General features: G+C 41.4%; 1 protein-coding gene across 2 annotated transcripts in view; it reads right to left on the bottom strand.

Moving 5' to 3' along the window:
* LOC136837396 (E3 ubiquitin ligase Rnf121) overlaps window positions 1-15779 on the bottom strand; it is a 35274-nt gene extending 19495 nt beyond the window's left edge. The window contains exons 1-6 of one of the 2 annotated variants that reach the window (XM_067102165.1): window positions 15676-15779; window positions 5393-5433; window positions 5103-5244; window positions 1486-1640; window positions 674-902; window positions 295-501 (exon numbers count right to left, since the gene is read on the bottom strand). In XM_067102165.1, coding sequence (XP_066958266.1) covers window positions 295-501; window positions 674-902; window positions 1486-1640; window positions 5103-5244; window positions 5393-5433; window positions 15676-15684 — 783 coding nt within the window. In that variant the 5' untranslated portion in view covers window positions 15685-15779. Of the gene's footprint in view, window positions 1-294; window positions 502-673; window positions 903-1485; window positions 1641-5102; window positions 5245-5392; window positions 5434-15163; window positions 15527-15675 lie in introns of those variants that run through there. The other variant, XM_067102164.1, reaches the window with a different exon arrangement.
* Between the last annotated feature and the right edge of the window lie 902 nt (window positions 15780-16681).

Below are 16681 nucleotides of genomic sequence, written 5' to 3'. Positions count from 1 at the left end.
CTGGGCCAGATGACTGTAGTAGTCCTATGATGACCTATGACACGAGATATGGTTGAACTAATAAACTGGGCCATGGGCTATCTTTGGATGATGAAAGTCTGTTGTGGTGTCATTGATGATGATCCTTAGTAGCCTACAATGAAGTATCTGAGAATTTAAGTACATGCACCAAAGGCTACATAAAAAGTGATGGGCTTGTGGTGTAAGAAATTGTTTTATCATCTCACCTTCACCATTATATTACTAATAATTGTTACAAAAGGAATTTCTACCAATTACTTGGTAACATTTTACCTTTTCTTTACAGTATGGACATGTCTGCTTTTTACCAACAATACACCATCCACGGATACAAAATTCATGGAAAGTGTGACCGCATGAAAGCCGATAGGTGTTCTCTATGATACCCTCCTCTCCTTCGGGAACAAGTTGAGGATTTCCACATACTGCACATACACCTGGCTCCAGTGTACGTGTTGGCATTCCATGCGGAGTGTAATACTAAAAAGAAAACATTACCATTAATGACAGAATTACTTTTCAAAACACTGATTATGTAAAAACATAAAACTACTTTAAATATAAATCAATATTGTATTTTAATCAAATCACGATTAATGACAAATAATCTATAAGTCACTGTCATGTCCAACCACAAGAGAAAATAACATACCCCAATGTGAGAAGCCATTTTATCAGCACAGACTTCAGCCATATCTCTTCCTAACACACCATAATAAAGACCATAAAAGATGAAAAGAAGGCCACTGTCCATCCACACATTAGGCTTCACTCCAAATAGTAAATTGAAGCCCATCATGGTGAACATTATTATGGCATAGCCCACCATTCCTAAACCACAGCATATCTTGTAAATTAGCAGAAACCATTTGTACACTTGTCTGAAATGGAAATCACTCAATATAGTCAAAATGAAGATACAAAAATGCAATTTTCTTTGAGCAAAAGGAAACTATAGATGCCTTTCATAAGCACTGAAATCCACAATCCTTTTTCACTCAAAATATGTAATGGATTTAACTCTCGAAGCACTGTTCATAGTAATGAAAGAAATCATAAAAATGTTTCATTGTTTAAAAAGATTCCATCGAAGGTAATTTTACATTTAAAACTGGTGAGAGGCTTACTTGTCCCAACAGCTGGAGTAAATTACTTAGAAGTATGGTGTCTATCATTTTGCCAACAAATAGTTACTGGACATGTTACAATGACTAGGTTACTTAATACTAATTTAAATTTACAAATATATCATGATAAATATCCAGTAACTCCTTTCCTACTGTTGTTGGATTTACTTATATTTTTCATAGTTAATAATCAAGATAATTATTCTTTTAACTGAAAACTGACAATTTCTATATCCTCAAAACCACTTGAAAATGAATATGTCCAATACAAAATGACAAGCATACTGTTACTGTTGACAATGAATGAGAATCATCCTGAGAAAAACACCATAATTACCTTGGAGTAGTAGGATCTAAGGGCCTTTCTAAAGCCTTCTTAACTACTATAACAGTTATGGATGAAAACAACAACCATATAAAGATGAAACGCCACCAATGATTATGAAGACATAAGATGAATGGGATCATCCACACACCCAACATGCTCACAAGCTGAAATAAAGGAAGCATGTGTCATAAAGATACTCAGATACAACTATCTGATTATCAACTATTAAATCAGAAACAACAAAGATGAGACTTACAAAATAGGAAGAATTCAAACTGTTATTAGAAAATTACATATATAAATGTATTTCAGGAAACCTCATATGAACACCATTCAATACATATATAAAAAGAAATCCATCTTTTATACATGCAGAAATGAAGACTACAGCTGTTTATTTAACAACAGTTTAGTACTGCAATTTTTCTAATTAGTATTTTTTTCTTCGTGTAAATTATACAGTAAACCATAAACTGTTATGGCAAAACCTATAAAATAATTTAAAGAAAAGTTATACGTATTTACTCTAATCCCAGTGTTTACACAATTATCTCCATAGTATATTCAAGTTGGATGAATACAATGAAACTGGATGGGGCATTTATACACATGCAGTGGTTCAACATGAATATAGCAAAGAACTGTACTTGGCATCGCGATTAGCAACAAGTTTAATATACATTACAGTATTTGTATTTCTAATGCTCTCTCTCTCTCTCATAAGTAGATAATTGACTTCCATGTACTTCAGGCAGGTAAGGTATTCTGCAGTCTCATTTTGAATCCTAAAGGTATTTTCCCCCCCTCATAGGTTAAATTCGATGGGTACTAACAAGATTGTAAATGGTGCCTTTTGTAGGCAGTTGAAGATCCTATTTTAAAAATGTGTTATGGCAATGTTTGATACCTGTATTTTATAAGAATAAGGGCATACTCCCTCAGCAAAGCTATTATTTTTTTTATTGATAGTTACGATGCTCTTCTATTTTTTTTATTAAATGATGAGGCTGATTTACTGGGCTAGGTTGGTAGAGAAGACATTCTGCTCAATATATAATACCAACAAAGGGTATCTCTTCCTCCAGGTGTTGGTTATTTAAATAATGCTGGTACAGTCTGTTAGGCTGGGGTGGCCTTTCACCTCCTGGCTGGTGTTCTTGGTTACTACACCTTTTTTCTATCATACTTTTAAGTCTTCTCATATTTGCATAGCCATTATTAACATGGACTTGGGCAATTCTGGTGAGCTCTTTGCAAGTGGCAGTCCAGCTGGGGCAGTGCAGACAGGTTTTTTTGGTGTAGGTCAACATCACAAAATATAAGCACTTTCTTGGGTATTCAATATTCTGTTTCAGCATAGCTAAGTTTCAGAGGTTTAGTCAAAACTTCCTTCTCAAAACTCCCTTCTTCCTGAGTCAAGAGAAGATAGAACTACAAACCCTCCATCCAAGAAGCAAACAATCTGAACTATTGTAAAGATACTCTCCCTTTGGTAAAGCTGAAGATGAACTTGTGGAAAGTGTAAGTGAGTAGGCATCAGCATGATTGTACACACATGCAGCATCAGAAAATAACACAGACACACACGTCACCCAGATATCTGAGAAAAGGTTATGAGAATCTACCTGAGTATCATGAGATGGTGATCTGTCACTCACGTTCAGGAGAACCTAGATGCTTGATATTTCCCCCTTGGTACCTATAGGCTGTACTGACTCTCCGCATCATAAGAACAATACAGGAAAAGTGTTTCCCCTACAAAGAAATATGGGAAAACACAGGGTGAAACTCCAGGCTGACCTCGTCACAATGGTAGGCTAAGCGTATGTGAGCTTGCACTGCCCTTTCTCTTCAGTGAAGAGTAATGCTTTTGTTAAAGGCCTTACTGTTCCTACAGGATAAGGAGGAAGATCTGGGGATGAGTCAAACAATCAGGTTAAGAGGAAGAAGAAGAAGCATGCTTCAGCTTCTTCACTTTACTCTGACTATGTTTACCCTTCTTTCCTGCAAGTAGCTGAAAATCCAACTGCACACAAAGAAACCCTCCAACAAGAAATAAAAATATTGAAGGGTTAAGCAAGTAGACATAATGAACAGGATATGCAGAAGATCCCTTAGCCAAAACTCAGTGGTTCAAAAGGCACAAAACATAGTGCACCAGAATGCAAAAGTTAGGCCATATCATCTTTGGTATTCTACAGATGCCAATGTCATACCTGGAGCATTGCAGTCATAAGCAATGACAGTCCATGAGCAAGTGCAGAAAACTCACAGGGAGATAGTTGCATGAACACCTGGCCCACCTGTAGTGGAAAACTTATGTTGTGACTCCTCTTCCATGTGCATCTTCACCCCTAAACTGGGAAGGGTGGGAAGTATGCAGAAGGGAACACTGGCAGCAGTAGAGGCCTCAGCATGAGTATCAAAAGAAGCAGTAGTGAAAAAGGAAGAGTATGTCTCACCCAAAAATACTAGCAAATGCTTTTTGGCCTTCCTGCACTTGTTCCCAGAGTATTTATACTGCAAAGGGGGCCTCATACTTCACATGGCAAATCCACAACATAGAACATATCCCTGCAAAGTGGACAGAAATGGTGAGGAACCATAGTCAAAGGCAAGATAAGGCAACCATATATTCTATTTCATCCAACAGGTCTACTTTGTTCAATTAGTGAACAGCATCCATAAATGCTAATTACAATCTCAATCAAATTCATGCCAACAGTCACCACAGGGAGCAAACACTTACACCGCTTCAATAGCATAACCCAGCAAGAATGGACAAGATGCCTGCACAAGACAGCAACCAAAGAAAAATTCTAGGTTACCAACAGGTGGTGTGAGTGAGTAGTACCCTGTTACTCGCACACCTTCTACAAATTAACCCCTTCTTACTACACTTCAGTGACCTTTTAAAACTGGTCCTGCAAATACTTGATATATAAGACAATATTTTATTTTGATCAGAACAAAAACCTTGTAGGGTTGCTTCATCACTACCTGCATTATGAACATAATAATAATGTACATCTCTATAACAATATTTCAAATAAAAATCAAACTCTGCTGCGTAACTACAGTAAGGCAATACCTGTACTGAAAATAATAAAACTTACGACGAGCTACGCACTTTATAAACACAAAACAGAGGCAAAACAAATAATTACTCCTACTTTAAAATGTCCATGTCAAAAGTAAACATAACTAGATAAAGCATTTTAAATATTGTGATAGTTCTTGATGGTTAAACATACAAAATTCACAAAAAGCACATGTTTTATATCCCTATCACAAAACAGTTTTCAGATCTACTAATTCAATATGAAAATCTCTTCCTATGACTATATATGAAATTACTATGTCGATTTCAATTAAAAAGTAAGGACTACACAACGCAGTACATCTAATAAAAAAAACTTTTAGATGAAAAGTTCCTACCTGGTCAAGAATCCTAACCAAGAAAACAACTCCAATCTTCAACTGTTTGTAACAGAAACTCATTGCTTTGCAAATTTGCTCTGAAAAGTATGCTTAATCTAAATACTGTGTTGTAAAGGTTAGTGTTGGCACATGTGTTGTAAAAGGTTAGTGTTGGCACACAAAAATTCTCCATTCATATTCCCTACCTGATAAGATTTGTAGTGGTGCTTCTTCCAAGCCACTAAACCAATCTGTGATACAACTGTGACAGCTAATAATATTAGCACCATTTCTGCATGCATTTCTTCGTGACCTCTGTGTTTCTCGTGGAGACGAAGGTGTTCCAAGCTAGGAATAAACAATGTCAAAAGATATCAATGCCACTTTCCAGTTTGAAGAATGGTTGAGATAAATTCAGTCCAACAATATCAACAAATATTCAAGGCAATATTACTAATAAACATTGTAGATACATACTGTAGTGCTTAAAACTTACCGCCATTTCTCCTCTTCAGATAATAATGATTCTTGGTCTGTCTGAAAAGTTACAAAAGACAGCTGATTAGGGCCATGTACTTCTGACAGTATGAAAAACTATGTACAGTAGAAACTTACAGCAATATAGTTGGAAAAATTACCTTGAAGCATTTATGCCTGAGATTTTTATCCTTTACCATAGTAATTAAATTATTGTACAGTATACTGTATATGCTGTGACCTAAAGTTCTATACTGTCATACTTGAGTAGGCTCAGTAATCTCACTGGCCCTGCTACAAAATGACAAGAGCAGAGCTGAATGCGGAGAACATTTCTATTACATATATATGACATCTCTCATATCATCTTGGAGCAAACCCGACATTGTTTAATCACTAGGAAAATACCAATAATGAAATCTGAATTTTCAGTGTTCAGGGTCACAGGCTTTAAGAGATACCTTACTTAATGATGGTCAGAAATGAAGTTTTCATAATAAAACTACTATTGTAATACTTACCTGAACACCTGAATTAGCCCTGGTTACCCACCAGCCCGAACTACATCGCCGTAACTTTTACCCATTAATTGGTAATAACTTTCAGCATTACCAACGCTTACAGGAAAACCTTGTCAAAATGAGTTACCTGAAACACCATTGGCAATGCTCCTGCATGTCTCAACCGAGTGAGACCAGGTTCCCCAGTTGCGTAATTCACTAATCAAATTGAAATGGGGAGCAGGGTGGGAATCGTTCAGGTAAGTATTACAATATTAGTTTTATTAAGAAAACTTCATATTGCAATACACTCCCTGAACACCTGAATTAGCTAGATTAACAAAACTTTAAGGAGGTGGGATCAATCTAATTTCAGCCCGACCTGCCAAACAGGAAGGCAGGTAACTCATTATTCACCTACTCTACCTATATGCATGCATCCTCACCTGGTTAACCACTCGGCAGGAGAGGATGCCTGTAGAGAGAGTACCCTCAGCGTCAGTCTCAAGTCTCGGTACTGTCTGAGTCGAGCTACCTCTCATGTGGTATTCAAACCTCCTCATAGATAGAGAGTAGTAAAAACCAACCTACCATGTGGCTAATCACAGCCTCCCATGAGTAGCGGAGATTGACAAACCTCCCATGTGGCTAATCAAAGCACTCTCATGTATGAAAGGGTACGATGAACCTCCCATGTGGTTAATCAAAGCACTCTCATGTATGGAGGGGTGCGATGAACCTCCCATGTGGCTACTGTAGCCTCGCATGTATGGAAGAGAAGTTGAATGTGCAGTCTCTTCAGGTTCTTCGCCATATGTTGCAGCCAACATCTGTGCAGAAGGGGGTTTGGAGAAAAGACCCTATCAACCTGGCTCAGCCTAATTTCATCGTGCTAATGTCCTGCCTAATGCTCCCCTTATGGATCCTGATCAATGGAGAATTCCAAATTCCAAGACTAGCTTGAATACATAACTTCACCCCTCCCCCGACCTTATCATGCATTTACAAGGTCGTGTTGGCCGCCATGAAAGGACCCAGCGAGTAACCCTTCTCCGACAAAAATTGGATGTCCCTGAGGTAAAAGGCAATGAAGACTTCAAGTGGCCACTTCTAAAATTGCTGACACCGAATACTTTCTAAGGAAGGCCGAAGATGTCACCATTCCTCTAATACTATGCACCCTTGGACGCGCAAATGAAATTGAAGTTCGAAGTTGATGAAGAGCCTTCCAACGCTTGCTGGATAACCTTCCGAAGAAAGAAACTGATTGAGCTCTTGGAGATCGAACATGAAGGGCATTTAGGAGAAACGAATAACGTTCTCGGGCAAGGTAAAAGTTTCTCGGTCTGAGACAGATAGACTTTTAAAGCCCTAACTGGACATAATAGCATCTCGGAAATGTTGCCTCCTACAAAGTCTTCTAAGGATGCAACTTTGAATGCCCTTGCCAAAGGATTCGTTTCAGATTCGAACTCTGCCACAAATTCCGGTAGGTAAGAGAGAAAAATAGTTCTCCGTTAGGCAAGTCGGTGGAGTTGTTGCCTAGCACTCGCTAGGCCCGAGTTCAAGTCTTCGGCCAGCTAGTGAGGAATTAGAGGAATTTATTTCTGGTGATAGAAATTCATTTCTCGCTGTAATGTGGTTTGGATTCCACAATAAGCCGTAGGTCCCGTTGCTATGTAACCAATTGGTTCTTAGCCACGTAAAATAAGTCTAATCCTTTGGGCCAGCCCTAGGAGAGCTGTTAATCAGCTCAGTGGTCTGGTAAAACTAATATATACTTAAGAGAGAAAAATACCTTTCCCGAGAAGGAGACTGTCCTGGATACCGCCCGAATTTCTCAGATTCTCTTGGCTGTAGCCAGCACAATTGAAAAATAGAACTTTCTTAGTTAATTGCCTTAGTGGCAGAGACTCTAAAGGTTCAAAGGCTGCTGATCTTACAAAATTCAACACCACCGCTAAATCCCACGAGGGGGCCTGAAGCAAAGGAATTGGGCGCTCTATTTTAAAAGATCTTAACGGATCATGAAGAATCTTGCTGGTTGAGAGTTCCGGAAGGTGAAAGCGGAATGTACTGCTCAGCATTGACCTGTACCCAGCAATTGTAGAGTAATAAACTCTCTTGTCTCTCCTTAAAAATAGCAGGAAGTCTGCTACTTTCGCAACTGACGGGCGAAATACAAAGCCCTTGTTTTCGGCACCATCCACAATACACTGCCCACCTGGCCTGGTATAACTTCCTGGTTGAACTCCTCAGAGCAGAAAGACAGTTGTCTAGCCACTGCTTTAGAGAGTCCCGCATGACAGGCCACTTGCTGGACAGTCTCCATGCAGCTAGCTTCAGGACGCGGAGGTTCCGTTGTAAGTAGTGGAAGTGCGGCTGTTTGAGCAAATCTCTCCTCTCTGGGAGGAATACTGGAACTTCCGTCAACAGGTCCAGGAGGTCCGGAGCCCAAGGTCTCTGGGGCCAGAATGGGCAAACCAAGGTCATTTGAGTGTTCTTGCAGCTCCTGAGTTTTGCTAGGACTTCTTGTATCATCCCGGAGGGAGGAAATGCATAAACTTGTAAGTTGTCCCATGAGTGCAACATTGCGTCTGTCCCACAGGACATGAGATCCGCTACTAGGGAGAAGTAGACTGGAAGGTGATGGTTCATCCTGGTAGCGAATACCTCTACCATTGCTGGCCATCTCTTGAGCAGCAGTTGCACCTCTTCTTGCACTAACGTCCATTCCCCTCCAAGAACTTCCTGTGACCTACTCAGAGCATCCGCCAAGACATTGAGCTTTCCCGACACGAATTGGGGAATGAGCGAAACTGTGTTCTTCGCACCAACGGAGAACTCTCTGTGCTACATCGTTCAACACCTGTGATCTTGTTCCCGCCTCCTTTTTGAGATACGATACTGCTGTAACGTTGTCGCAGAACAACGCTACGGTCTTGTTGCTTACCTGTTCTGCAAAGCAACTTAAGAGCCTCCTCGACTGCTCTAATTCCCTGTAATTTATGGACTCCTCCCGATCCAGATCCCTCTAAAGGCCCTGATCCTGAGATTCCTCCTGGGTTGCACCCCAACCCTCATCTGAGGCATCTGTGTACAGATGTACGTCTGGAAGGGGAATCAATCTTACGCCAGTGGTCAGATGATGTTCGTCTGACCACCACCGAAGATCCTTCAAGCAGGAATCGTCCCAGATTATTGACATGTTCTCTTCTCGAAAGTCCCAGTGATTCCTGAGACACACCTGCAGAGAAAGCATCCGGAGATGAGACTCTGGAACAAGAAGGGATAGGAGGCCATCTGGCCCAGCAGGCTTTCCATAAGCTCACAGGTTGAACTTTGTTTGGCATGAAAGTTTCCAGCTGGCTTAAAATCGCCAGAACCCGCTCCTCTGTCGGGAAAGCCCTCAAAAGACACGTCTGAAGCGTCATTCCCAGGTACGTCTTTACTTGAGTTGGAAACGGAGAACTCTTGTCAAAATTGATTCTTATGCCTAACTTCTGGCAAAAGTTCAAAAGAAAATCCCTTGCCTGCAGAGCCTCGCCTTCCGACGAAGCTTGAACCAGCCAGTCGTCGAGATATCTTCTCATTCGGAAGCCCCGGCGATGCATGATGTCGAAACAGGAGACATCACCCTCGTGAATACCTGAGGTGCTGTGGTCAGACCGAAGTTGGACCCGAGAAACGAAGGAACTTCCGAGATCCTGATGAATCGGAACCTGGAGATAAGCGTCCTTGAGGTCCACTGAAATCATCCAATCTTCCCTCCGGACCGACCGCAGCACCAACTGGGAAGTTTCCATATGAAACTTCGTCGAGGTTACAAACTTGTTGCAACCCGAGAGATCTAGATAGGTCTCCAAGATCCTCCTGCTTTGGGGGCCACGAAGGTCTGGCTGCAGAACCCCGGAGGAGGAGGAGCAGGCTCTAAGGCTCCCTTCTCTAAAAGGGCTCGGATCTCTGCTGCCAAAGCTAACCCCCTGATGGAAGAAGGGGAGTAACTGGGAAGATGCACTGGTGAGTTGGATAGCAGAGGACAAGAGTGAAAAGGGACTCTGTAACCCTTCCTTAAGACCTTCACTACCCAACTCTCTGTGCCCCACACCTTCCAGATGTCCCAGAAAGGGGCAAGGCAACCTCCTACAGGTGCAGGTGAAGGGAATGTCTCCTACTTCCGAAAATCCTTCTTGTGATTGGAAGGTTTCGGATCCGAGGCAGAACTGGAAAGCTTTGGATGAAAAGCGTACTTTCTTAAGAGAACTTCCTGGAGACTTGGAGCGAGAGCGCTTGAAGGAGAAGACATTCTAGACCCTTCGGAGATCTGGCACTCTGCGCTGCTGCTGCGACTCCACTGCCGAGGTAGACGACACAAAGTTGACCATCGCCAAACGTCTTCCTCTCTAAACAACTGCTGCTGAGCGCCAATGGAGCCCTCAGCAGTGCCTTCTTGTGAATGTCAGGATAATAAGGAGGCAGATGGTTTAGATAGAAGACCCTCCTCTTCTTCCAGAAAAATGCAGTACATCCTGCAGAAACATTCGCCTGGTGTGCAAGCCCCATGGAAACCGACGTGGTGAGGTTGTCAAAAGAGTCAGGTCTGACGGAGTATAACCATCCTGTTTGAGGAAACCCATCAGACTGGATAGCATCCACACAGTGTGTGATAACCCCTCCGACTGGTTACGGAAGATGTCTTCCAAGATACTGGCTTCCCTGGCCAAAATAGATACTAGATGGTTCGATGATGGAACCCGAGATAGAAGAGCCTCTACCGACTCGTTCAGCGGCACCTAACACCCACAGAAGGGTTACCTGCCAACCCTATAAAAGCCCTTCCAAATAGGAAGCAAGGCTGAATCCTGCTTACCCGACCCAATCAAGGATGCCAACCTATTGTCAGCCCCTCTCAAAGCCTGCTCGACCCTGCTAAACCAGACTAGATTCTTTGGGGACTGTGCTACCACCAGTTATGTTGCATAAAGTGACTCAAACATAGCTTGGTTATGCTGTATCGGCTCCTCCGGAGCTTTGGACTGTGGATACAGTGAGTGGATAAAGTCCAACATCCATCTGTACCCAGACTCATTGGCCGAAGGAAAACTAGCCTCCGGTATCTGGTCCTCCTCTTCACAGGAACAATCTTTGTCAAATTGACCCGACCGACCCAAAACCGGAAATGAGACAGGCTGACCCCTGGCAAACGTTGAACCTGATGATCCAGAACATGATACACCTGGATGCGCAAGAGAGACCCCTGATGAATCAGTCCCAAACATATTGGGAGTCACCGAAATAGGTTGCGCAAACCCTGCACCCTCCAAAGATGATGATGCAACACCTGGGTCAGTCACACCTGGGTGGACAACGCCCACTCCTGAGAGCGGAGAGACCGCAACACCCGCACCACGCAAACCCGGATGTAGCAGAGTCGCGTGAGACTGGGAATCCAGAGCAGAAGGTCCTCTACTTAAAGAAGAAGAGGAAAGGGTCCTTGGTGACCTGAAATCAAACCCGAACCTACATAGACCGCTTTAGCCAGAGGGACAGAGGAACCTGTCGGAAAAGTTAAGAAAGGAGAAACTGAAGGAAGAAAGAAGGAAGATGCCACACGGAGTCACCACGGCACTCCTGCCAACAATGTTGGGCAGGTAGAAAACGTCCCAACTGGCCCTGAACTCGAAAGGGTTTTGAAGTGAAGATTATGAGGTGCGAACCAAAAGAAACAGAAGACGAAACACCAAACAGGCGACTGCAGAAACTATCAGTATCGCAACATTAAAAGCTGAGGCAGGCACGCCCCAACTGCCGCAGCAACTAGATCGAAGCCTGAGAAGCTATGGGATTCGCAGCAGATGGCACCGAAGACAAACCCGCTAATGACATAGATGCCGGATGAACTAACAAAACACCCGAAATGTTCCCCGAAAGGTGGCCTGAAAGGGAAGGTTGAGAAAGAGCAGCAGAAGGAGGTTTGGAAGCAGTAGAGGATAGGGAAAAATCTGAGGTTACAGAAGAGACCATAGATTTTAGAAAAAGAAAATATACAGACTCCGGTCCCCCTTGATAATCTTGTAACACATCATTTGTGAATTCCGGAAAATTCTTCATTACATGATCATGGACATTCGAAAACCCTATATTAAAACACTGTCTGACCAATGACCTATACCCTTTGGAAAGACCCAATAAATTAGCATTATATTCTGCTACATTTAATGTCCTATCAAATGGATTACCACCACCAACGGACAAAAGTTTTTCCCCACAAGGAAAAGGAACTCTCAAAGAGGAAGGGAAATCCTCCAACCTTACCGAACCTGACAAACTTACAACAAAATCTAAATCCTCCTCAACAGATTTAGCAAAATTTTGTTGCAAGGAGACTGCAGCCAGAAATGGAACCACTGCTGGATCTAATGAGGATCCCGGAACCTTAATTGCACCTGTCCCCAAAGAAGACTGCACCTTCAACTTCTGTCCTACACTCTTTGCTACCTCGCTATCCCTATTCGTCTGCATCAATCCTGCATCTAAATTCACCTCTGAACTTACACTATCCGAAGAAAGGGGGAAAACTGCTGCTAACACTGCCTGCTCTGCGCCGGGGGTGGTTGCAGCAGATCTTACCTTCGAGGTTTGCGGTTCTCCATGACCCCCGGCACCCATGAGGGCTGGTTCTGGAACAGGCAGGGGAGCTGAAAAGAAAGGTTAGTTTCTATTTCCCTAGCACTCTTATTTTGCTCTTTGAATTCAGATAACTTTGTCATGAAACTAGAAAATAAATTTGTCATGCTAGCTGATAATTTATCCTCTAACTTCCTAAATAACTCCGATTCTAAAGCTTCCTTGTCTAGACTCTGAGTTTCTACAGCTGGTTCCCTACGTTTGCTCTTGGAAGCTAGAGATTTTCTATATTTACCATAATCCTCCATCTGATCTTTTGACCATGACCTACATTCGTCACATCTCAATGTTAAGCTACAATGCACCTTCCTACGTGCTATACAAACTGAATGTTCGTCATGTTTGAGGGTACTCATCGTCCGTTTGCAAGCTATGCATGATCGGTGGGTTGCAGCATCTCCAGCAGTAACAGTCTTGGTCGTAGTAGCTGTAGCTGACGTTGAGGCAGCTGCGCTATCCAAAGGGGGCATCTTTTTATCCAAACTATCCATGGCCACGGCGATTCCAAGTCGAGCCAAAGTCCAGACGGGAGAGAAATATCCAATCCCAGGCAAAAGAACAATCCAGGAGAAAAAGGCAAAAATATGGTCCAAGTCATATCCAATTTCAATAAAGTCAGTGTATGGGGGTCTGGCTAATAACCAAAAGTTTGCCTGAAGCAGGAAACATCCATGCAACAAGGCAGATGGAAAGAAATTGGGGAACCCGGCCTCTCTCCTCTGGGACTTGCAGCAGTGTTGCCAACGGTGTTTCAGGTAACTCATTTTGACAAGACTTTCCTGTAAGCGTTGGTAATGCTAACAGTTAATTACCCAATTAATGGGTAAAAGTTACGGGGATGCAGTTCGGGCGGGTGGGTAACCAGGGCTAATTCAGGTATTCAGGGAGTGTATTTCAATACACTGTTTGTAAGAAAGCCATTCAAAAGTGACTGGATGACAAATGCTAATCAGAAATACCACATAAGCTCTGTTGGGATCACTCCTTTTCTTAAAACAATAAAATAAATATGTGAACAGAAATTCCTACTACCTTCATAAAGTAGGATTAGTAATCTGACTATGATATGACTATAGATAAATTTCATCAAGGCATTGAAGATTTTGTGGAGGTTATGATGAACCTGAAATAGATATTTTTTATTTTTCTAACAAAGTTTGGACTGAGAGAAATAACCAGATTTACAACGTCCACATCCAAAAAAAGTCAAGCTCACTGTTCTATAGGCCTACTATTTTATGGCATAAAAATGAATACTAAGATGAAATTACAAAATTCCATTTTAGGTTCAATCATATATCCACAATTCAAGTTTTGGGGCTATGACCAGTTCATTTCATTCTTACTGTATCAGTCAGTCTTGAATAATAGTTCGCAGATTGGATCTTGCTTGAGAGGTGCCATAAATCATCATCTTCAGCTTTAAAATTTAATCTGTGATAGGTATTTTGCCATAACTCAAAGTGAAAATGATGAGTAAAATGATTTTCTTCAAGCATTTCAAGATTTAGCCACTATTTTCAAGGAGGTCAACAGGAATAGCATTTTGCAACATGGCAGAATACCCTATTATGCAAGTCATTCTGCTATGTACAATGTCACGTGGGGGGTCTACAGGGTGAACCTCTACCCTGGCCAGGTCAGCACACAGTACCCTTGAATAGGTTAGGTTATGATACATCCCTATTGAAAAATCTTTTATTTACTTTTGCAGGCTGTGACCCGCACAAATAGCACGCAACTCTTCTGCACTTTTATCTAGCATTTCAGGAATTTATAGCGCTCATACAATGCACGAAATAAAACAAGGCAAAATAGCACTGAATTTTTACGTCGACACATATCAATCTGGCTGGCCTGGGCTATATAGGCTTTACATATTGGCTTGTGTGTGCCAGTATCAACATTAGCTTATGTAGCCTCTGCTCTTTAACAGTGATCAAGCTAATTTTTAAGCATGTTTTCCTAATGTGGAATAGAATGGAATCTCAAATTTAGGCCAAAGACCAAGTGCTGGGACCTATGAGATCATTCAGCTCTGAAACAGAAACTGAGAGCAAAAAGATTTAAAAGGTGTAACAGGTGGAACACCTCACAGTTGCATTATGAAACATGGGTTAGGAGAGACTGGAAAATAATATGGAACAAAGAGAATATGAACAGATGTACAGTAAAAGGAATAAATGGAGCTACAGCTAGGAGCAGAAGGGTCGCTGCAGAGAACCTCAAATAATGCCTAAAGTGCACCGCGTGCGGCGCACTAACGGCACTACCCCCATAAGGTTTAACCTAATGTAGTTTGTCGTACCGTACACAACCTAACCTAGCCTGATTCTGCTGTCGTGTCGGACTGACATTGAATTTTAATGTCATGTCTAACATTGGGACGAAGGTAAGGTGATTCCCTCTTCAAAAACCTCTTGCCAACTTTAATACAGTTCCAAAATGGCTAAACAGAGAAATGTACCGGCAAGAATCGGGGTGTCTAGCTGGCATACAGGCAGGCTACCCATCCCCTCAAACTTAACTTTTCGTGTCTATAACCTCTAAAGATTCGTCTTAGTCTGACGCTACACAAACACCCACTTCAATTTAAAACTTACAAGATTTTCCCTTATAATCCTCAGCAGTTTTTCGTCCAGTGGATTCGGTATGTGGCCCCTTGGAAGATGTTGATGGCCGTGATGGTTTCTTGCTGCCATTTTCGATGTTGACGTTCCGTGTGCGCTTCTTCTTCTTGTTTCTTTATAGTAGATCTGGGGTCGTCACACTTACTCGCACAGGTGTCAAATTACTTCCGTGCATGACGCAAATGTACCCTATACTTGCGTTAGTGGAACAATAGACTATTCATACTAATACTTAAATAAACTTATCTGTGTTATTTGTTTGCTACTGACATTGGAATATGTGTAAGGATTAAGGCACCACATTTGTCTGCCCAGAGGGTGAGAGAGAATTGTAGTGAGAGAGCATAACACCTGTACTAACATAAACCCAGCAGTTCCCTATTTTAGTTCTCTCCTTTTTCTATTTGTATCGATGATACATCCTTCTATAGCATCAACTTTCACCACAAGAACAACAACCACATAATTTTCATGGAGATACTCACATACGTCATAGTAAAATTGTAGAGAAACCGCTAGACTAGCAGTGGTCCTTGGTATTTCAGAGGCTTTACAGAATTCCTCTTCATTTATATACAGCTTCTTCTTCTTTCTTCTACCATACCTCTTTTTTTATTTTATTTTATTTTGTCAGTGCGAGGGGATGGAGGCAACGCAGGTAACATTTCGGTGATATTTAAGTTCGAGTCGATATCAACACATCAATAGTAGATTTGCGTTACCCGTTCGTCACTATCCTTGATTTATTCAACTCAGATTGCATATCAACTGAAAAATAATATCTCGACTCTAATGACCAGCTCTTGTTTTGTATTTTTCAGCTGGGATAACATTTATCTTAAGATGCACTGGTTTGAAAAAAAGTGTCCCAAACAATTAGAAGTCCCCTACGGACAACTTAAATGTTGGATGGTAAATCAACGAAATTTATTTTTTGTAACTTTGACTTCAGTCTTTGAAAACTTAAAGACCTGTTACAAGGAGCACATCAATTTGTGTATTAATTTGTAAGCAAAACGCTTCTGAAAATAAAATTGGGCAATTACTGATTGGCCCTAGTAGGCTACCTAATGCGTAGCAAAACCCTTGGCTACAAAATTAATATGTCGGGAATTTACATTAGCAAGGATGAACTGTACCTCTTGCAAACCTACAATGTACGTTTCTAAAGAGAAAAATGTGCACTTACGCTATTAAACATCAACGATAATATATTGATAACGGAGTTCATTTTGATGTCAAATATGAACTTAACCAAGGTATATAAAAAGAGGTTACGCAAAAGAAAATTTGGGACACAGTAGCAACTCTGAAAACAAAATGGATGATACATCCAACATACATTAGCAAGTGAATGATGCAATCTGAACTTCCTCAGTACCTTACACCACTAAGAGGATTGCACCCTTACATTCTCAGAAGTCAGACCAAGTACGAGTTGTATTCTTAGTGTTTATTTTAGTCCATTATAAACACGATATGTGGAGTAGT

This window comes from Macrobrachium rosenbergii, chromosome 59 (assembly GCF_040412425.1).
Source record: "Macrobrachium rosenbergii isolate ZJJX-2024 chromosome 59, ASM4041242v1, whole genome shotgun sequence".
NCBI lineage: Eukaryota > Metazoa > Arthropoda > Malacostraca > Decapoda > Palaemonidae > Macrobrachium > Macrobrachium rosenbergii.
Note: the sequence above shows the minus strand (reverse complement) of the source record. Positions and strands in the feature narration are given on the sequence as shown.